Source organism: Ammospiza caudacuta, chromosome 6, assembly GCF_027887145.1.
Source record: "Ammospiza caudacuta isolate bAmmCau1 chromosome 6, bAmmCau1.pri, whole genome shotgun sequence".
Taxonomy (NCBI): domain Eukaryota; kingdom Metazoa; phylum Chordata; class Aves; order Passeriformes; family Passerellidae; genus Ammospiza; species Ammospiza caudacuta.
The window spans coordinates 31,753,663-31,776,627 of NC_080598.1; the positions used below are offsets into that span (position 1 = coordinate 31,753,663).

Below are 22,965 nucleotides of genomic sequence, written 5' to 3' on the forward strand. Positions count from 1 at the left end.
AAATGGCTCACTTCATCCTAGAGACAGATCCATTTCTGAGCACGGGGATACTTGTATCTAAAGAAGTGCTCAAATGAAACCATTTGAGTAAAAGCTGCATGGAGATAGTTAAGCTCATTTACCACATATATGGGTGATTTGCTTACAAGAAAAAGGAAGAAAAACTGCAAAAGAGGAGTGCTTCTTGCTGTATCTCCAACATTTGTCCTGCAGCATATGGGGTTTTCCTGAGGATGTGCATTCCCAGATTTCCTACAAACAAATTTGTGAGGTCTGGTGAGCACAAAGCCTCAGGCAGTGTGGTCACAGACTTACCATCTGTGTGCAATCCCAGTAGCATCAGCACTGCAGTTTATGTGAGGTTTGCATCTTTCAAATTTTGTTACAAAAATGGTTCTGTTCGCCATCCAGACAGCTTTCCAGGCCAGGCCTCGTCTTCCAGGACACTGCAGTGATGGAAGGTGGCCAGCATTGTGTGGTATCAGTATAACGGTGTGTTACTGAGAGCTTAAATCAACTCTGAGTGAGGGAACATCATTGCTTCATCCTGCAAAGAAAAGAGAAATTCTAATGGATCTTGATGTGTGAAAGACTTTCAAACTCATTTAGTTGGTCCATGTAATATTGCCAATGTAAGTTCTCAAGTGTGGACACGTAGAGATTAGTACTATCCCTATTTAATCGAAGCTCACTGAGGAGTTCACTGCAGAAAATTTATTTAGTGGTTCCTGCAACACACTGTCATTGCATTGGTAGGCTGTTTGAAAGGTATTTCTTTCCCCATAAGCTGTCATGCACAGCTTACATTAATGATATTGCCCTGAGGAGAGTCAGATGAGCAATCCTTATGGACCTACTTGTCTGTGCACACCTGTCACAATAATTTCTTAGCCCTGAGCAGGAGGAGTGTCATGGCAGCTCAGGAAATAAAGATTTCCTTGCATTGAGGAGACTGAATAGAATCAAAAGGGACTATTTTCATCCAAAATGAAAATATCGGTACTAATATATATCTTTTTATCATTGACTGTGCCTCTACTTGATTTTCTGATTGCATGTCCTGTCAACTAACCACCCAATGACGGCAGTATCCTCACTTCATTTAATTCTTAACCCACTGGTTTTCAAGTTAGTAGGTTTGTTTATGAGGATCAACCTAGGTTAATCTCTCATTGGGCTGTTGCCTTCCTTCATAAAGTTGTACAATTATTTGACTGTTTTCATCACAGTTCTAGGCTTAAAAATTCCAGTACTAAAAAATGCAGGGTAGTTAGAATAATAAGCTATGCTTGACCTTATTAGCAAGAATGCTTATTCTGTACTGGGAAGCTTTAGGAATTTTGTAAATTGTACTGAATAAATTAGATTAAAGAGGACTATGGAACAGATAAACATGTGCATTTAAAAAATGAAATGTATATAGAAAGAAAAATATGGGATGAATGCAGCTTTCTATGTCTACTTTTATAAATGTTCAAAGACAGAGGAGACATTTGATCTGCCATAAAAGCCAGTATGGATGAGAAAGTAGAAAACCCATGAGCGACACAAAAATTCAGGCTACTGCTTCTGTGTCCTTGATACTCACCTGAGAATCAGTTTGGAGTGATCAATTATTCTGCCCAGAATAGAGTCCAAGGTTTCATCTTGAAGGCTAGTAAGTCATTAGCCATATAATGTTCCTCTCCACTCACCCTTCCTTTTTAGGAAGGAAGAATAACATTGAGTTGAATAGATGGATAATATGGATGGAAAATATTGTCCAGTAATCTTGGAGCTAAAATCTGGAAGATATTGATTTCACCACAGGTCTGATAGTAGATTTACAAAGGCAAGAAAACTCATTTAACCTACCCTTCCTTAAATTCAAATCTTGTTATGACTTGGAATTAAAAAAATAACATAGAGACTTGGTAAGTGTCAGACACTAAACAAGGATTATTTTGGGGCTGTACAACTGTATAAGTCTGCATAACTAGGTAAGGCTTAAGCTGTCCTGTCTCAGTACAAAGCCCCCCAGCTGATTATGTAAGGACATTTCCTGCTGGGCAGAAATGCAATTTCCCACAGATGCAATTTTTTACAGATGCAGCACTCTAATGTGAACAAAACACTTTGCTGCTCCTTTGTTCCATACTGGGGAAGCCCATCTGGAGAAACAGCCCTATTGATGAAGGGTGATCATTGCCCTGCCTTATATTTTTTTCCCTTGGACAACAGTATACGCTTCATGGCACTGAATCAAGCTGTGAAGGACAGTCATGTGGTGTATGCTGATGGCAAATGTAAATTTTTGACAGATTTGTAGGTCATACAGTTTGTCTGTATTCATCTCCTGATGTTCCTATTACCATTATTTATCACTGCATTACGATAGCTTCTGAGTCCCAGTGCAGCCCCACTGTGCTAAGTACGATAGAAAGACATTTCTGCCTTTGCTGGTTTAGCTTCACTCCAGTAGATCAGCTATATTAATGTATCTCCTGCCTTGCTACTCTAATTTTCTCCTGTTCAACAAAAGGAATGTTTAAAACACTGGGGAGAAGAGACTGGAGGAAAGATAATTTGATTTTTAATCCATGAGCATCCTTGGTCTAATCTCTATTGCACCAATAGAAAAACATGACTAGTTCTTTGCTGGATATGCAAATATCCCAGCAAATACCATGTTCTGTAAGTTGCCACATACCTGCTGACTTCAGTATGATCTGCAAAGTAGAGAGGTGTTATGGCTCTTTCCATTATACAGACAAGGCTCTGGTATCAGTCTAGGTTCATCACTTGTTTGCAGCAGATGCTGAATCTCTGTGATGTGAGCTTAATTAATTTAACCTACTCTCTCCTACCAAAGCCTGGTGTAAAGTATTTACAGCTGGCTCACTCTTGGCTGATGTGGTTGAGAGAATATCCAAGATGGAGGATTTTCACATGTGCAAAAATGTCCTGGACTGTGCTCTCCTTCTAAGCTACTTGGTACCAGCTTTGCACATCCTGAGCTCAGGGTCTCAAGTACAGGCTCTGGACATTTCTGTGAAGTGGCATAGCAGCTCTGATCTCAGTCTCTGATGATGCACAGTGCAGCACCAGCATAATGGGCTGATACTCTTCTGATACCCAAGGGATGTACCTTGCTTCTTTGGGACCCTACTGATGCAAAGTATAAGATAACCTGTATTTGGGTAGAGAAATCTGTAATTTTTAAATGTGGCCTGTGATAGAAATTGTTAATCCTGCAGAAGAAGGGATAGATTCTTCTAAGAGTGGGATTTCTCTATAAATTGTAGATATCAGAGCCCATGTTGATCACCAATTCACTAGTAATTTCCTACTCCATAGAGGACCTTGCACCTTAGAGGCTATAGGGCGACAAAGTGAAGGCTGTAATGATGCTCTCTGCAGACACTTCGGAAGGCAAGGGAAAAAGAACACACACCTTCCCAGCCACATTTGCGGTGACCAAGGAAATCCCCTCTCTGGAAATACCTTGATCAGACTAAGCAGTCAGAAGGCCACGTAGCTGTTGAGATGAAAGACCCCCATAAACTCATGCCACCTCTACCAAACCGGGTATGTCGCCTTTCCTCTCTCTAAAACAGTGTCCAATTACCTTTGATATATGCAGTATTATCCAGCAGGGAAGGAACACTTTGTTATAGATCATTTTTCACAGGCCCAGCAAAGAGGTCACATTGCCCACCTTAGACATGAGTGTAAAATTCCCGCTCGCTCCGGACCCAGGGATGAGCAGCCCTGGCTGTGCAGCCATAACCTGGACTCAACACTTGGGCCACTTGCCTGCATTCAGCTTTGGATAGTGTGGAGGCACTAGAAGAAGAGCAATGCAGCCAGGATGTAAATAATATGTTTTTTTCAGTACCTGTTGAGGTGGGGACACATAAAATTTCTCTGAAGGAAGCAAAGGTATTAGAGTTAACAGGCAACCAACACCAGTAAAAAGATAGCAGGGAAAAAGAACTCCAATTAAGGACCTGCCCAGCCCATTGGGTACCTGAGACAAGTGATGAAGTGTGCACACTAAGACTTAATGGTAGGTGAGGATATCTGTTTTAGAGAGATGGAAGGTGCAGAGAAAAAGCATTTGTGCCTCAATGGACAGAGCAGAAATGAAAATTCTTCACTGAAGTGAAACAAACCCCTTTTAGCATCATGAGGCCTGCAGTTGTTGAAGCAGAGATATTGCTAGACAGTTTCATAATGTTCTGCCACCATTGCTGCTTGATGGATTTTATAGCTCTGTCCAATCTTGAAATATAGAAATTAAGTGTTTCTTTTCACTTCCTGATCTGGTCAGTCTGTCCATGTTTTGCACCCTCCCACTGGGAAGCACAGGGCTCACTGCCAAACTGAAGCCCTCTGTTTTTCAATAGAAAATACAGTAAATCAGGAAAATAAATCTTGATTTCTTCATCAGACTAGAGAGACTCTATTTTATTAAACAACTCTTTCAGATCTGGCAAGTGCCCGACTTAAAGGCATAAAAATCAAGGATTTTGCAATTTGGCCATATTTGGGGTTACAATGCACAGTAAAATGACGGCATTCAAAGCTTACTGAGAGGTATCTACCAAATGCTAAGGCTGTGGTGCAATCCAGATATTGGAAATATTAGATTGCTAGACATGTGCAATAAACAGGGTGTATGGTGAGAAGATTGTTTTGCTCTTTTCCCTTTCCCTGTCCTGGGCAAGCCTTCATTGTCAGCAGACACTGTTTGCTTGGTGGCAGTGAGTGGGCCACGGCTGTACTCCAGGGCCCCGCTCTGCCCTTTGGAAACTGGGGGGAAATAAATCATTGATTCAATAACCGGTCAACAGCTAACATCCAGCTAACAAATGGACACAAGTAGAGCTGTATGGGATGGAGGCCATGCTCCAGAATTGCCTGACAGCTTCATCTGCCTCTTGCTGGATATTGGCCCGCTTGTGACCTGTGAAGCTCTGGGGACATGGGGCAGTTTCTGCTTCTCCCACCAGTCCCCTCAGGGTGATCCAACACCTGTAGATTGTACTTGCTGCATCCTTCTTTGTCATGGGCTTTTGCGTTGACAAAGCCAATGCAGCAGCAGAGATGCTAAGGTCAGAGATGTCTGCAGAGACACAAAAGTCAGCATCTGCAGTTGCTGGTTTTAATACATGATCATATGCAAGATGACATTGTTTGTGCTCCTTTGCTTGGAAGCTCATTTCCCCTCCTGCCTGCAGTTGTTAGCAGCCATGTGGCATCCTGACATTTCATCTTTATTAACTTCTTGACAGATAGCCTTTTGGAGCTTACTGGGAGATTAATTGTTTTCAGGAAGCTTTTAGACTGTTAGCAAGGTTTCATCTTTTCTTTCCCCATTCTTTCAAACAGGAGACTCTAATAAAGCACTATGAGATGTATTTAAATGCTCTGAGGATGCCAGGAACATAACTTCTAGTGTCCCCCAGTTCCTCTGCTCTTTGCAGCCCAGAGCTGAGAGAACAAGGGATTGGGCGGGGGGGGAGGACACAGTTTTGAGAAGGGCACTGGCTGCAGCCATCTTTGCAGCCACTTTAGTTAGATTTTCCCAGTGGCATTTTTCCAGGGGAAAAAAAAAAAAAAAGAGCTTACAAGCCTGGCTATTTTTTTTTTTATAGTCAATGCATATGATTAGCAGTATTTATAAAAACTGTGCAGAAAACAGCATCTCAGGAAAAGGAAAAGAACATGCAGATGCACTGAGCAAAAGGAGAAATTAGCAGACTTTGAAGTCAGCAAAAGTGCCTGATTAAGGATTTAAAAATCAGAATTTTGCAATTTGGCTGTGCTGTGGGTTTCTAAAGCATAATTCAGTGATGGCTTTTGAGGCCTATGGAAGCTATTTTGTAAATGACTGCATGTGTAATGCCATCTGAAGATACCAGCAACGTAAGTGTTTTCAGGGTGGAAAGAGAGAAACTTCACAAGCAAAAATGTTTAAACAGAATATGGGTGATGAACTCATGACAGCCCCCTCAAATATTTCCTTTCCCTCCTTACACATTTTGTGATTTCAGCATTTTCTTTGCATTGCCCATACATTTCTCTTTCTGGTTTGTTTACATGTCTTTCCCTCAAGCCATGAGATAAGGATTTAAAGGAATATTTTCCCATTCCTATTTATTATAAACCAGTAGCAAATTGCTCATTTCATAAATAATTCAAGCCCAGCAATTTTTCATTAGCATAAGAATTTAAATTTCCCTTGTGCTTCATTGCAGAACTAGATTTAACTGAACATAAAATGGGACTTGGAGATATCTGCTATTAATCTGTGAGTTCAAATGCAGGTGGGCAGAATCTGAGGTGCTGTGATGATATCCTTGTTCAGTAGCCTCTATTGTGTTTTGGTAACCACCCCCAGCTTAATGATAAGGCTTGATAAACAATACTTTTCACCTGATGGCATATAGCTAGCTTATTTGTTCAGTCTCTGCAGACTGTTAGAAATGTGCACAGAGATGGTTTTCCATCCTTTTTTAGATGTAGTCCTCTCAGTTTAGCCGTGCTTATTTGTGACTATAAAGGGACTCCTTCGTAGTCTCCCTGCTGTACCCAAAACGTGGCTTGGAGGACTCAGCACTAACAATCCTGCATCCACTGGAGATAGCAAACATTGTAAATTAGGGACAGTCTTCTCTGTTACACATAGGGGAGCATAGTACCATGAGATTCCTCATTAGCTCTGACCATAGATATACAGAAAAATAATCCACTGCAGGGAGAGTGACACTAAATGACACCTGAACACCAGGACTTGAAAAGGTGTCAGTTTTTATCCAAGTGTTTTATGCATTTTTAAAGCACACAAATGGAATGAATATATCTAAATATTCATTGCTTAAGGTGCCTTTCTCTGACATCAAAAGCTGTGTGCATAAATTCCTGATTTTATGTGATAGCTGTCATTATCTCTCCATCTGTAATCCACACCTCCTGCTAAGAGGGACAGAACTCCAATGCTCATTAGGACGCTCCCTTTAGAGGAAGCCAGGTGAAAAAGTCCTCGTCTTTTATGCTATAGCAGGAGGTGAAAATGTTACCAGATTAACAATTTTTCCAGCAGTGCTTTGGCTAGTCTCACCATGTAATTGAAAATTCATTGTAAGCAATCAAGCCTCATAATTTTCCACCCAGTAATCTTTACTTTTCAGCCCCTTGCTCATCTGAAGACATACTTGCTAAGGAGAGGTGCAGAGTCAGCAGGAAAGATGGGCAACATGAATAATTAAAATAGAGGTCAAGTTTACATTTGCTACTGAAAAGAAATGGTTTGCACAAAAATAGAATGAAACAGGGCATCAGAGATGCTCCAGAAGGATGGCTGTTATGTCTGGTGGCATTTTTCCCTCCAGGAGGATTGTTCATGACAGCATCATAGAGGTATTTGGTTTAGAATGGCAACCTATCATAGTATGATTTTGAAATGTTCTGGTGTGGATAACACTAGAGAAATGTGTTTGGCAAAGGTAGAAACTGCTAACCAGTAGCAGCTAACTAATGAATGGGGAGCTGCAGTGTGCACACATGAGAATTACCCCATGGAAAAGAACATATTACACAAAATATTATCTCAGTGACAAAGGCAAGGACCCAGGAATAATGAAATTGAAAAAAGAAAAATTAAAGTTAGATTAAATTTTTAATCTATTTTAATCTACTTAATGCTATTAAATGACACCAAGTACTCTGTTTTCATGGCTTTCTCCTGAATTCAGTACTACAGTTGGACAGCGCACTTCTGTTCAGTACTTTTTCTTCCACTGTTCAATCTTTTTTATTTATTTTTACTTACTTTGCCAATTAAACAAATCTTCTTTTGAAAAAAAGATTAGTTTTCTCAGAACACTTACCATCCCACCCTCATATTTTTGCAGATAATATTAAATTTATTTTCATGAACCACTCAGAGCCAAGGGCCCTGTTATCACCTGCCTTGTAGAGATGCAGCTGTGAGGCACTGAGATTACAAAAAAATGATTTTGAATAATAAACTGTGAGAGATTTTAGAGACCTTACCTTCTCAGTGTGCAGAGAATTACAAAACATACAAAGTATGACCAGCATTACTTTATGTGTATTGAGGGTTCAGCACGTCTATATATCTGAGTCTGAAAAAACTTCATTAATCTAATCCATGACTGTACTACAGGCAAGACTAGAGTCCAGTTTTCCAAACCATCATTTTGCTGTCTGACCTTGTCACTTCCTGTAACCTTCGCTTGGTACCTTCACATCTTTCAACACCTGAAACATGTAAAGCAAGTGTTTTGCAGGCACCTCTTCTTGACAGAAAACAATCCAAGAATATTCACAAATAATACAGTGACTTTAACATATTGAATGAGATAGGAATCCTGGGAAGAAAAAAATAAAAGAGTATGTGGTTTTGCAATTACAGTCTGTCTCCTAATGCATTAGTATGAGAGGACTGAATAGAGAGCAAATAAGCAGCACGGTCTCTCTTTTGCTCTAACTTCTGGATTGCTCTCTTACAATAATAATATTCCTTTCCTGTACTTCATACACAGTAAAGTACTTCCTATACTTTTTTCACACAGGCCTCTAATGGAAGGGCAAGAGATTCCATCATCAATTATGATCATGTGCCATCAGCAAGGTGATAACTCCAGGCTCTCTTAGACTCTGCTACTGACAGCAAGGGGATGGCTGATCTTGGCAGCAAAGGCTCAGGCAGTGAGTCCCTGGAGGTACAGCTAGCATGACATAGGGGTATTGGACACTCTGTACAGCAGATTGGCAGACTGTAGTTGTCAATCTAAATAAGGACCTTATTAATCTTCAGTTTTTTGTATATTCCTCCACCCACTGAGTGTTGGTTTTCACTCTATAAATGACTGATGACTGACGATTTCACTTAAGAGTCAAAATGCCAAGGACCATACCTCAGGACTGGGACCATAACATCTATTATTCCCATATGGCTAACTAAATTAGGGCTACCCCAGCCAGCTCAAGCTGGATAGATGTGATGCTGAGCAGCAACCTGTGACCCACATCTCTTTCACTTTGAAAGTGACCGGCAAATATCAGCGGGCCAAGGTCAGGTGAAAACGACTGCAAAACCCTGGTATCTCCCCTTTTGAGCAAACAGCTCCGAACGAGCATATCAATTTTCGGCACTGGCGCCGTCGTTCTGGTTATGCACCACTCAGGCGAAGCGCAGCTCACTATTACTTGTCGTAGGACGCCGCGCCCGCACAACCCTTCGCTCCAAGGAGGCGTTTCTCTGGCCAGCGACCAAGGGTCGGGACGAGGGGCGTTCTCCGGGCACATGGCAACCGCCTCCCCGCCCGCCCTGCCGGCCCCGCCCCCCCGCCCGCCGGCCCCGCCTCCCCGCCCGCCGGCCCCGCCTCCCCGCCCGCCCTGCCGGCCCCGCCTCCCCTCCCGCCGGCCCCGCCTCCCCGCCCGCCCTGCCGGCCCCGCCTCCCCTCCCGCCGGCCCCGCCTCCCCGCCCGCCCGCCGGCCCCGCCTCCCCTCCCGCCGGCCCCGCCTCCCCGCCCGCCGGCCCCGCCTCCCCGCTCCAAGGCCGCTTCCTGCGCGCCGCCCCGCCCTGCCCCGTTCCGGACGTGCTCCGCGCGGCCATGGCGGCTGTTGACATCCGAGGTAGGCCCGGGGCTCGGGCGGCGCTCGGGGTTCGCACCCCGCGGCTTCGGGGCTCTGCTCGGCGGCCGGGGGTCAGCTCCGCCCGCGGGGCAGAGCCCTCCGCGGGGCAGCCGCAGGAGGGAGTCGGTGTGGTGGTGTGACGGTCCCTGGAAGCTGGAACGGCCGGGCAGTGAAGCTGCCCAAAAAGCAGCTTTCTTGGATGCGCGGAAGGCTGTGAGCATGTGCGCAGGCCGCCTGGGGAAAACAAGCTCCCTTGTGGTAGACTCTGCCTTTTCAGGGGGGATAAAGAGGTCCTGCAATGAGATGGCGACGTAAGGGAGCAGCTTAAAAAGAGTTCCCGCTCTGAAGTGTGGGAGAAAGTGGGAAGCCCTGGCGTGTGTGTGGGACTTGCACAGGACCGGAGCAGCGAGTGGGGCTGGTAAACTTAAGAGCACTTCAGGTGGATGTGGTGAGGCAGGCCAGGTGTTAGGAAAGTCTGAAAGAAAGCTGAAGTAACAATAAACATTTGGGTGTGGAGGTGTGGAATCAGGGATATGAATTAAGAGAGATTATGTTTTAAAGAAGTGATATTTGACTGAGGTATTAAAGAGTATTTATGTTGTAAACAAAGTAGAAGTTAAATTGTTGTGAAGAATTTGAGCTTTCAGAGAAGTGGGGGTTCAGAGGCCACAGGAAAGGAAGTTATTTTTCTCCATAAGAGTTTCTGGATGGAATAACATCAGAAGCGTGTGTGGTGGAGTCTCAGAGAATGAATAAGAGAAGGTATTTAGGAAAATCTCATGAAGGGTCAGTTTTGATAATGCCCCAGATGTTTTCTCCTTTTTTGTCTTCAAATTCTTAATGGTTATGTGTAGTCCTGTGTGTTTTTCTGACTGCCTTATTTGAGATACAAAGGAACTATGCAGACAATTAATGGAGGAGTGCTGTATTAGGTTATTAGCTGATGTGAGAGCCTTCTGTCTTACTCCAGATAAATTTAGGCTCCCTCAAAGTCTTTTATCTAATATAGTTCAAAATACTAAGTAGATATCTTACAGACACCTCCACCACTCCCTTCTTCCTGGGCTTAACTTCACTCTGAAATTCTCTAACTTCTCTCCCCCAAGCAGCAAAGGTGAACAGGGAATGGGGTTGTGATCAGTTCATACGTGTTGACACTGTCACTCTGTCCTCCTCACCAGGAGAACTCTTGACAGCCTTCACTGCTCCATGGTGGGGTCCCTCCCACAGGAGACAGTCCTCCATTAATTTCTCCAATGCTGTTGTTCCAAAATGGGCTTTTTAACCTGGTAGAAGAAGCACATCTGCACAACAGAGTTGAGGTATCTGATTGACTGCTCTTAAATACTGTACCAGCCTATATGTCTGAGAACAAGGCTTCTTTACAGGTATTACGTTCATATTGATATTCTGAGCAGCAAACAGTACTGTGTCCAGGATGTCCTTTTCAGGTTCCTTTGAGGTGTGGTTCATTGGTAAGCAAATTTGAGCTTTCCATGCCTTTTTCTTTGAGATGCATAGCTATACACAGTGCTCAGAAAAAGTTACTTGAGCATTCAGCTTGCATGGTAAGTCTTGTCCTGACAGTAGAAGAGGACATTGTAGCATATAGAAACTCATGAGTCAGTTTAATATGTCCAATTGGGACAGACCATGAGCTGTAAAAATGGCCATAAAACCCTTTTTCCCATTGCCCCAGCAATCTGTATTGTAACTTTACTAAGCATGGCCTTGCCTCTCTTTATTACTGAATGTGTGGCTCTGCTGTTGATCAGAAGTCTGTTCCATTTTCTGGTTGTACTGGAGCTATGAGGTCTGCCAAGAATGCCTTGATGTTTTCCACCAGTCCCCTCATAGTCAGAAGTAATGTTTACATCTAATTGTCCATTCCTGCCTGCCAAGAGTACATTGATTAAGGCCAAAGGGTGGGAGCCCTTTCAGACCCCCGTGCCCCCTGCCTATTGCTTTCCTTTCACCTTCTTTAGTACCATTCTCTTCTTCGCTGTAAACAGGTATTGAATATAGCCTGCATAACTCCCCCAGTTAGGGTATTGGTCAACATGACAGTTTCCAAAAGCTGAGACATTCCAGTAAAGCAGATTTAAGCCTAGCCACTTTGATTAAGTGATGTGAGTAAGTACTTAAAAAATGAATGGGACTCAGATAGGGGTGAAGCTGATAATAATGTTCCCTGAATTTGGGGAACAGTAAGGTTAGAAATTAAGGTAGAGTGTTGGATGATCAATGGGTCTACCTACAAAAAACTATCCCAGATTTCTCTGCATGACACATCAAAACTAGTGATGAAAAATCCAGAATTTTGCAGCTCTGAAAAATTGTGTAATTTTGCTGTGTATCCCTTTGGGCCTACCATCATGTGGGACTATCATTTAAATTCAAAATAGATATTACTGAAACTACAACAACTGCATTTTCACCAATCCAAGGGTATTAAAATATTTTATCTCCACAAATTTTTGAAATCAGGCCATGTGTGGTCTAAAATACAGGTCATCAAGGAATTTTGTTTAATCCATCTTGGTGTCTGAAATTGGCAGAAGTAATAATGCTGATCAATATTCAGCACTTAAACCAACCTGTTCACAGTTTTTAAGGACCTTCTGTGCAGGATGGTTATCTTGGTTACACAGGCAATCCCTCACTTTTCCAAAATTACCAAGATTTCTGCAGCACCCAGAGCTGGGTCAGGATGGACAAGTGCCCATTGTGTCACAGTGAGCATGGCCTCTGACCTGCCTTGCCCTCCGGGCCAGCTTTGAGGCTACTTTGCCAGGTGAACACGACCTTGCAGCTCTGCAGGGCCTGGCAGCTCGTGGGGCTGCTTGGCCTGGCTTGTGTTGTGCTCAGCATCGGGAGAAACGTGAACAAAGTGCTCCAGCACGGGTCCGCCAGAGGGTCACAAGTCCTGCCAGCAAACCTGCTCCAGCTTGGCCTCCTCTGTCCAAGGGACCAGAGGTCCCGTCAGGAGCCTGCACCAGCGTGGCTTCCCATGAGGTGACATCCTCCCTCGGGCATCCCCTGCTCCAGAGGCTGCAGCTGGATCTCTGCTCCACTGAGGGGGACAGCCACCTTATGGTCTGTGCTTGTCTCTGTAGCACATGGGGGAGCTTCCAGCAGCTTCTCACTGAAGCCACCCCTGTAACTCTCCCTACCAAACCTGGTCAGGCAAACCCAGTACCCTGTCAGGCTACTTTACTGTTCCTCTTGCTTAGTCAGAGCATAGTGCTGGGCTACCTAGCCGATAAGGCCAGGTTCAGCACATTGTGTGAATTACTCTTCTTTTTTGCCATGGATTGCTGGCTTGTCTTCCAAATTGTCTTGAAAATCATGACAGTTGGCAGTATTGTCACAAGCACTTTACTTTTGTATCTGTGATGCAAATTCCACAAGAAATGCTTTGCGCAAGATGTCCTATTTCTGAAAGGAACAGGGAAGCAGGAACGCCATCCTTTCTTATACCCAAAATAAACAGTACACCCTTCAGTATGACAGCTATGCCAGGTTCATGGTTTGTTTTATTCTTCCTCTCCTCTTCCCAAGAATAGTTAAGAGAGCAATCTTGCTAGTTACAAAGGCAATTATAAATACTGGCACTAAGCAGCTGTGGATAATTGAGTGTTAGAATCCAACTTTATATTCCATTTGACAATACATTTATCAGTCTATATACTGCATGATAGCTATGTATGTATATATATAAATATATATATCTCTAAAGCTCACCTGACAATCCTCTGAGAAATACAGGTATTGTTAATCATACAAACAAAGAAAGTTTGTATTTGTAGTGTAATGTGAGAGCTTATTATGAGAAGAATGCAAGTGCTTAAGATTTTAAGATTTTTTGAAAAGCGAGCTCTTTTGGATTTGAATGGCGTTTGGAATAAACGGCATTACCACGACTTGGGTGCTTAATAAGGGATCTTAGTGCTGTGTTCTGAGATTTCCTTTTCTGTAGTGAGGAGAGAGAATAGTATATGTGAAATAACTTGAATGTCTCTAGACTTCTCCATCCCTTTCCCTGCCTTGCATGAAACAGTTTGGCTAAAAATTCTGACATTAGCAAGGAAAAATGATTTACATGTAGCTATTTCTGTTGCATTTTGCCTGGTTTGCTAAGCACATAGTGTTGCTTTATAACGCTTCCTCGGAGAAGCTGCTAGTAGTGTGTGAGCTGACATTTTTGAAAGTGATCTGATGATCCTTAAGCATGCTGAATTGTCACAGAAGTAAAATAAAATATTCTCATTGGAATGATAACTGGGAGTTCAGGGTATGCATATAATGCGTGAACTTTAGGGAGTGATTCCTGTGAGGAGGGAATTTGAGATCTTCAGTCAGTCTTCAATAATTTCTCATCACTTAGGGGTTTTTTAAATCTAAACAATGCATGTCTCTTCCTACTTTCTTGTGTCTAGGAAATTCCTGTTTACTGCTGCTGTGATTTAATATCAGTAATTTCAGAGTTTTTTTCCAAGGTTCCTCCTGCATCTCCAGTGTTAGCAAATGTGTTGCCTGTGGAACTGGTTGTTGACACTGGTTTCTTTGGTGTGCCTGAAGAACATTTTGCTGCAGCGTGATAACAAAATGCAGGGACTTTAATTCATATTTCCCTAAATCTGTAAGAATTTAACTGCCTATTATGCCTTGTAGCTTATAAAGTATGTTCATTTTAAAAGCTTGCTTTTTTATATAATTGTTAGTGTTCAGTAGTTTGATACTTGTAATATCCACTGAGTTATGGAACAAGGAATTTGCTGTAGGCAATTTGGCAGATTAATTTTATAGTCGGGACTAGAATCTCTCTTGTTCAAGGTTACTGGGAAGCATCTGCCCAAAAATAGCATCTTTGTGTTTGCTGTTGTTTTTTGGGTTGTGTTGGGGTTTTTTTTGTTTTGTTTGTTTTTTGTATACTGCTAAGAAACCTGCAAAAGATTAAAGGTTATCAATTATTATTTGAACTCTATGAAATTCTTCTTTCTTCTTAACTGGTGTGTTTGTGTTCCATCTCCTTTCTCTGCTGTAATTGTTAACTGCTGTCAATTTACTCTTGGATGTATTTGTAGTGGTTTTGACTGCTTTGATACTCAATGTAGATTTATTTTCCCAGATAATCTGTTGGGGATTTCCTGGGTTGACAGCTCCTGGATTCCAATATTAAACAATGGGAGTGTGTTGGACTATTTCTCAGAGCGAAGTAACCCTTTCTATGACCGAACATGTAACAATGAAGTCGTCAAAATGCAGAGGATGACCCTGGACCATTTGAAGTAAGTTGTAATTTGCATCTGGTTGATGTGCAGTATCCCTTGTCCCTCTATTCAGAGGCTTTGGTGACTGAATGGAAGCATGCTGGAAAGCTCATTCTGTTCTATTTTTAGTCCCACCACTTTCCAGCAAGGCCAGCTTTTTCTGTATTTGGATGTTTTCTACTACTTCTTCTGCCGTCTCAAGGAGGTGTTAAGCTTGAAGGATTCTGTGTATCTTTTGAGATTCCAGTAAACCCTTTAGATATTTCTCTGACATAGAAAAGCTGTCTTCTCTCATTCTCCCTCCTCAACAGCACCTGAGTAGTGTAATGTAGTTAAATGTTTTTTCTGCAGTGAATAGAGTTTATGTTAGGGGATACTTTGAGTTCATAAATAGTTTATGTTTCCATGTACTGCTGGCTGTGTGCCATAATTAGTACATAATTCCTCCAAAGAGCTGGCTTTTTAGTGTGGATAATAAGAGCAGTGAGTGTTGTAAATAAACTGATCGCATATGGTTGTGTATTGAGATTGCATGTGCAAGTTAACTTTCTTTTCAGTTCCCCATCTGCTATGCTGAGCACAAGCAAGTTGTTTGAGAACTATTTAAAGACTCCACAATATGATGGGGAGTTTGCAATCAGAGCTAGAAGTCCGTTGGTAAAGTCACTTGTGCTCAGTGTGATTGCAGAGAGGCCTTTACATCAGACACACAGATGGTCACATCACACACCAGTTCTTTGTTGCTGTATTTAAATGACATTTCCATGATGATAGATTGTTAACTTTCTTGCTATTTATCTGTTGCTGATATATTCTACTTGTGTTGTGTCTCAGTATAATTCTGTTTGTCTGTGCACCTAGGGTTTGATAGCTCAGGAAAATCCTTTGCCTTTATTTACTGCACATTATAAAGAGCTTTCAAAGCATCAGAACTTTGTTGGTTTATTGCCTGGCCCTTTAGTCACTCTTCGTGTCCTACAGATTTTACTTGGAGGAAAATGCTTACTCTGGTTGTTTCTTTCTCAGCCAGATGGTTGGAGTGGAGTACATCCTTCTCCATGCTCAAGAGCCCATTCTCTTCATTATCCGAAAGCAGCAAAGGCAATCTCCAACACAAGGTACTGTCGCTCACTTCTTGCCCCTGTTGAGAAGCCACATCAGTCCGTTGTTTTTATCAGTTCCTAAATTGTGTCTAAGCATTTCTGCTTCCTCTTTTCTCTCTTAATCGCCAGTCTAACTGGGAGGGTATGAGGCTTTGTGGTGGGGAGATCCTTTCTGCAGCAGCTCCCTACAGTGTGCCAGCAGCAGGGAGTGCCATCTTGTGGGGAAATGAGAACAGCGAATGAGTGCTGCCCTGTGCTACATTTTCCTATGGGAAATTGCTAATAGCATTCATTCCATTTATCTTATTTATTATGTTAGGCCATGCAAGAGTGTCCATATCTTCTTGTGATGGAGTCTTGTGGTAACAGCACCATTCTTTCCTACAGTGTTATTTTCCAGTTTTTAAATCAAACACCTTTGCTTTTTTTCCCCATCTGCAAGCAACTGGCTTTGTTATTCCTTTTTAACATTGAGTGAGTTTGTGTATGTGTGATTAATCAAACATGTAGCCACATTTAATAGTTATTGAATTATCTTATCTGTTTACTACATCTTCATATAACATAATTTAGGTTATTTCAGAGTAAGCTTTGTAGGAAAGAAAGGCAGGGTTAGTGCTAATTATTTCTTCTTTTTGTTAGGGGTTTAGGCTACATTTTGGTCTTTACAGGGCTTTGCCTTATCTTGTAATGTTTTTTATTTGCTTATATCAGATAATAGTCTATTTACATTGCAGTTCCACATTGAGAAAACATGTATGATTGATTCTTTAGTATGCTTTATTAGAGATTTTCAACATAGCTTCTAAAAGTGAGTATAGAATTATTATACAGCCCTTAATTTCTGGCTTTGACACCTTTCAGATTGAGACTGGAGTTGGAGCTACCCACAGTATGTGTGTTTAGACTTATGCTGTAAGGCAGATGTATGTTTGGTGGAACTTAACTGTTTCCCCACTGTAACTGTAAAGTTTGTGCTGGGTACCTTAATTAAGTTGCATAGTTCCCTAGCTGAGATGTTACCATGTGTTTTATTTCATCAGGGTACAAAAATGAGACATGGGAATGGGGATGTTAAACTGAGAATTATAGAGTTCATAGCTAGTGTAGAATACTCAAATACAACTGATGCAGGCTTATCTCATGACTTCTGTGTGTTTTTAAAACAGAAGTATTTATATTTGAAATTCTTAAAGATTTTTGAAGTGATATTAGAAAAATCTTTAGATCAATGATTAGAGAGAGTTGCCTGTCTAGGAGAGTAGGCCCTGGTACAGAGCTGTGAGACAATAAAACTGCAGTTCTGTGTCTTGCTCCATTTGTAAAGAAGTGCTAAGCATCCTTCTTTTTTCAAGGAGAAGTGGGTACTGGCTGTAATATGCACCCAGCTGTCTGGGACTGCTAATTTAAGTAGGTGTCCATGCTTCATAAAATGCAGGTACTGGATGAATTGTTAGTAGAGATGGAGGAACTGGAACACATGTGCACAGGTAATGTCCTTAGGATTGTGAAGCTGGGAGCATTGCTATGGTTTCTCAATTGAACAATGTTTGGCAGAGTTACAGAGGCAACTGTAATGTTCCTCTGCACTGCAGCTCTAATGAACAAGAATTTTTGATTGGTCAGTAGAAGTTCCAAATCTGATTTAGCAAATGCCTTTGGAAGGTAGTCTTTTTTGGCAAAATGTTACTAATTTAGAAAAGCATGCTCTGTGTGTGCTTCACTCCATTGGGTCTGGGAAATCTAGCTGAGAGGATTGTAGAAGTTAGAGAAAACTGAGTCCAGAACAATGATGTCTTACATTGTAGTGGGCTTCTATTGGTAGCCAAGGCTAGTGGAATTACTTCCAGAGCAGTTCACTTGACTAGTAGTAGCTCTAGTGTACTCTGAAAACCCCAGTTCTGTGAAGCAAATCATTTGCTTGCAATAGGACAGGACTTCACAGCACATGCTTTTCTATCTGTAAAGCAGACATTGGTTTTTTCTCTCCTTATCAGTCTATGTCTATAGTACAAATAAAGCACCTTGAAGGAAAAGATTAACAGGAGAAAATTTTGTGTTAAGAGAAATACTGCAATTTCTCAGTCACTGCTATGACTGAAATTCAGCAACAAATACACAGTCTTCAGCCAGAGCTTGAAATTGATTACACATTTTTCTTCTCTTCCTTCCCACAGTTATGCCATTGGCTGACTACTACATTATTGCTGGAGTGATTTATCAAGCACCTGACTTGGGATCTGTCATTAACTCCAGAGTTGTAAGTGTTCTGTGCATTTGATGCATACTGGTTTATATCTGTTTTTATTTTTGGTTGTCCCCCAGGCTGTTTAAATATCTCGTTCACTATTCTGAGGAAAGATCTTGTGTAGTAAGGGTGTAAAACAAACCCCACTGATTAATATTGTGTGCATCCCACATGAAAATGCAAGTTCTTGTGAGAGTGCAGTATTGCCCAGAAACTAGGCTACATTAAGGATGAGAGATCAGAATAAGCAAAGCTACACAATTGGCAGAACAACGTGAATTTTGAATAATCAAAATTTTAAAATTATTTGACATATGTATGAAGTAGTAATTAAATACATAATCAGTGAAGCTTGCTTTGGAATGTTAATGTTAAGCTAATATTATATTTATTTTTAAATGAGGCTTGTGTTTTTAATTAATGTGGTATTTCTTCTTAAATTAAATACTCAAGTTTATTTTGATTTCTTCTGTTCTTGTAAATTATTGGTTTTTGGCAAGTTTTTCTCCGTCAGTTTATAAAAGCACTCCAGAAGAGCCTTGTGAGAACCTGTTAAAGAAATTACATTCTGAGTCCAAATCTAGATATTCCAAGTTCCCTTCTCAGAACAAAAGTGAATACAGAGTGTTAATTTTAAAATACCTATCTTCAAAAATTTACATTGTGTTTTCTCCCTGAGTTGTGAACTCAATGCCTTACATTCTTGTCCTGAAAGCTCACTGCAGTGCATGGAATTCAGTCTGCTTTTGAAGAAGCTATGTCCTACTGTCGCTATCACCCATCCAAGGGCTACTGGTGGCATTTCAAAGACGAGGAAGAACGAGGTATGATTGCTCTTTCTCCTGCATACTTTGGGAGAGGAAAGGAATGTAGGGGAAAGCTTGAGGCAATGCACAGTGATAGTGGACAAGTGAGATGAAGTTTCTGAAGGGTAAGTTAGGGCTCTTGCCAGGTAAAAGGAATTTTGCCCTTCTGTGCTGGTGGGAATGAACATCGAGGCCTAGGTGGGAGATGACAATAATGAACTGTGTGTCAACAAATTGGGCAACTCTTGAACCCACTGGGGACCAAAACACATTTTCAGAAGCAAATCAGTTTGTCAGGAGGTAAGAATCATCCTTAATCTGTCTTCCACCAACAAAAACAACCTATGTCAGTAAGAAAATGGAGGAAAAGTTCAGAGGAGAGACAAATACCAACTTGTCATACAACAAAGAGCTGCTAAGAGAAAATAAATTTTAATATATCTTTCTCTGATATTTCTGTGACTTGCAGAGAAAACTAAACCAAAAGCCAAGAAGAAAGAAGAACCAAGCTCTATTTTCCAAAGACAACGAGTAGATGCTTTGCTCTTAGATTTAAGACAAAAGTTTCCACCCAGATTTGTCCAGGTATGACACTCAAAAGCCACAGTTTTACTGTAACTTAGAACTTAAAAGACAGTCACATAGGTATTTAAACAGGGGAAACTGAATGGGAATTTTGTGTATTTCTGCAATAGTAACATGGATTAGATCATAAACTTGACATGGAAGGCTCATAATAGTGTGTAGGATCTCCATTTGTAATCACTGGAGTCATTAAGGCCTTGGCAAAACCATTGTTCTAGAGACTCACTAGTTAGTATGGAAATTCTTGGCATTCTGTGAAGTTTTTGTGGTTACCTCTGATTGTCTTTGGTAGCCATTTGTTCCACTAAGTCTTCTGCTTGGGAGCAAAGGAAATTAGGTTTACAGCGTCTCACAAAAGTGCTCCTCAGCCACTCCTGGGAAAGACTAGCTAACTGCATATTTTTGTCTTTAATGTTTTTCAGTTGTCAGAGGAAAAACTGGATGTTCTAAAATATTAACTGGATTTTATTTAAAGTGTATTTAGGGACCCATTCCACCCTCACTTCTTGAATATAAGAGTGCATTGCTTGCATTTAAATCCTAAATTAATGGCAGGAAGTGTTGAGAATTACAACTTTGGTTCCACTGATGTGTTGGTTTTTTTTCTTCCCTCACAGCAAAAGCCTGGAGAAAAGCCTGTCCCAGGTAAAACTGTAATATTTTCACAAGACTGAAAAAATAGACACTGTATGCAGTATCTTATCCTTCAGTTGCCATGTAAGCTCTTGCTGCTACTGCTGTGAGATGGTCTGGAATTCTGGCATTACCAAATTGTGCAAAGTAATGGGTCAGAGTAGAGACTTGAGTTGATCATAGGCAACCTCCAAACAGGAAATGCATGAACTGTATCACTTCAATCTTTTCCACCTTTTAACTGATATAAGTATGAATTTATTCTCTGCTTATCATTCTTACACCTTTGATATTAATGTTGCCTTTGTGGCATTAGCAATATTTTCTAAATACTGTGAACAGTGTTTTAGGAATGAAATTCAGAGGTTTAACTTTCTTTTGCTGTTACGTCTTTAGTGGATCAAATCAAGAAGGAACCAGAACCAGTCCCTGAAGCTGTCAAGACAGAGGAAAAAGAGACTGTAAAGAATGCTCAGAGTGCTGGTGCTAAAGGACCACCTGAAAAACGAATGAGACTCCAGTGAAGGAAGAATCTATTGCACATCTGGATTTGTCAGAACCTAGAAAACATAGATTCTTGCTCTCTTTTCTTTATATTTAAGCTCTTCCACTGAGACTGATAATTCAGGGACTGAGATCCCTGTAACAGCTTTTTCTGTAGAAACCTCTCATGCAAATGTTAATGTCAGGATGTGAGATGCCTCAAAGGAGGCAGTCATTGTCTTATTTTAAATGCTGACTTCTGAGAATGGTTTTTACATGGACATGTTCAGCAGCCTCCTGAAGACTTTACAAACTCCTGCATCCTTTGTGTCTAGGTTTCCTATGTAAAAAGAAAAAAAACTTTTGTATATAAGAAGGAATTCGAATTCTTGGCAAATAAAATTCCTGGCTGCTGGAAGGCTTTTCTTAAATGCATACCTTTTTAGTAGCAAAATACATCATATATGCTGGCAGCTTTTTTTTTTTTTTTTTTTTTTTGCTTGGACATTGGAATGTATTGTCTTCTATTCTGAGGAAGAAAAGTTAGGTTACCCACTACAAATTGCTGTGCCTCTAGTGTGCTTGGGATAAAGATAGAAGATTTGCTGACTGCGCCCTCAAATCCTTGTAGTTAGATGTCAGGAGGGTCTCAGTTTCTAGATATTCTTGGACAAGGATTTTACTTAATGGTTAAGCTGATAGTTTATTATGCAAGTTAGTGTTTTGGGAGAGAGATTTATGGTGCAAAACAGGCTAAGATTTCTTGATGTTGCACACTCAGTGAAGCTATTTATATTTCTAATTTTCCACTGTAACTCAAATATATCAATCATGTCTCTTCCTCTGTGCTCCTGGCACTTCCTTGTTCCTTTATTAGGCATGTGCCTTTCAGACTCGCAGAAATGGGACAGTGGAAGAGAAACATCACTGACATCTACACACTTATTTAAGCATATTGCTTACATAGACCTTTTTTTTTTCTCAGAAAAATTAGAACTCATCTGTTGAAAAGAAATTACTATTAGTTTGGTTTTGGTTTTTCACTGAAGTAATGGAGTGAACCTTGAAATAGTTTGCTTTCTTTCCACAACTGTCACCTGTTTTCAGTAAGTAAACTGTAGTTAGCAAGAAAAAGGTTTGTACACAGCAACCAAAATGTAGATAGGCAGAAAGACTAAAGTACGCTTAGATAGCTGTGTCAAATTTATCTTCAGGTTACAAGACACTCTTTTTCAGTAGCTTAGCTCTCCAGTCAGATCTGTTTGTTACTGAATGATAGAAAGATCCATGTCAGTTTTGTCATATAATCCAAAGCGGAAATGTTAAAAGATGCAGATATGCCAATAGCTGTTCTCAGTTAATGCAGATACAGATCTGAAATTCATATATTCATGTACTTGAGTGTGTATTAGGTTTATTTCATGCCTGGATCAGGTTTGAACAGCCATTTCTCAAAATGTTGATAAAAGTAGATAAGAAAATAGTGTGACTATCAGATCAAGTGAAAATATAGAAAGCAGTTACTCTAGGATGCTCAAAACCAGACAAGGTGGTGTGAATATACTTAGAACAAAAGGGGTTTCATTCTTTCTTGTATTATAGAAATGCCTCTAAAAGCAAGTAGTAGAAGAAGCACAAAAGCCATTCCTTTATCCACCCCCATGAAGGAAATGCAGGATTTCCAGAAATAAGACATGAATGGTGAGGCACCTCAGCAGTCCTTGCTGTTGATGGCCAGAATAAAGTCCTTGGAAATGGCCATTAAATGAGCTGAGAACCTGTATGTAATTTGGGAAAAGTTAGCAAGACAAATGACAGACTGCACTTAATGAAGATCTGGGGTATTGGGCTTCAGTTGTGTGGGGTTTTTTTGTTTTTTTTCTTTGGTGCTTTGGTGGGGTTTTTTTGGGTGGTTTGTTTGGTTTTTTTGTTTGTTTTTTTAATGGAGAAAATTATCTATTCATGCACCAAGGAAATATTTAACAGTACTAGCAGAAGAAAGCTTGCTTACTGGTGAAGGCATATACAGCTGTGGCAAAAAATGCATGCTGCAATATAGTATGAGCAAAATATTCTATCAGTCACTGGACTTCACCGGAAATAAAGTGTGTTGTGCCAGTCAATGTCTGAAAAGGAATTTCCCGAAAGTAGAAGGGTTTGATTAAGGGCAGTAAAATGAGTAGGAC

At 40.9% G+C, this 22,965-nt stretch overlaps 1 protein-coding gene across 2 annotated transcripts; it reads left to right on the forward strand.

Moving 5' to 3' along the window:
* Positions 1 to 9,590: 9,590 nt before the first annotated feature.
* On the forward strand, positions 9,591 to 21,190 carry MED6 (mediator complex subunit 6). Of its 2 annotated transcripts, XM_058807285.1 has the most exons (8): positions 9,591 to 9,648; positions 14,780 to 14,939; positions 15,948 to 16,039; positions 18,202 to 18,284; positions 18,988 to 19,096; positions 19,548 to 19,663; positions 20,281 to 20,308; positions 20,693 to 21,190. In XM_058807285.1, the coding sequence occupies exons 1-8, from the start codon at positions 9,627 to 9,629 to the stop codon at positions 20,818 to 20,820; spliced, it is 738 nt and encodes a 245-aa protein (XP_058663268.1). In that variant the 5' UTR covers positions 9,591 to 9,626; the 3' UTR covers positions 20,821 to 21,190. The 2 variants fall into 2 exon arrangements, with proteins under 2 accessions (XP_058663268.1, XP_058663267.1); XM_058807284.1 differs by lacking the exon at positions 9,591 to 9,648 and having other exon boundaries at positions 14,635 to 14,939.
* Positions 21,191 to 22,965: the final 1,775 nt, after the last annotated feature.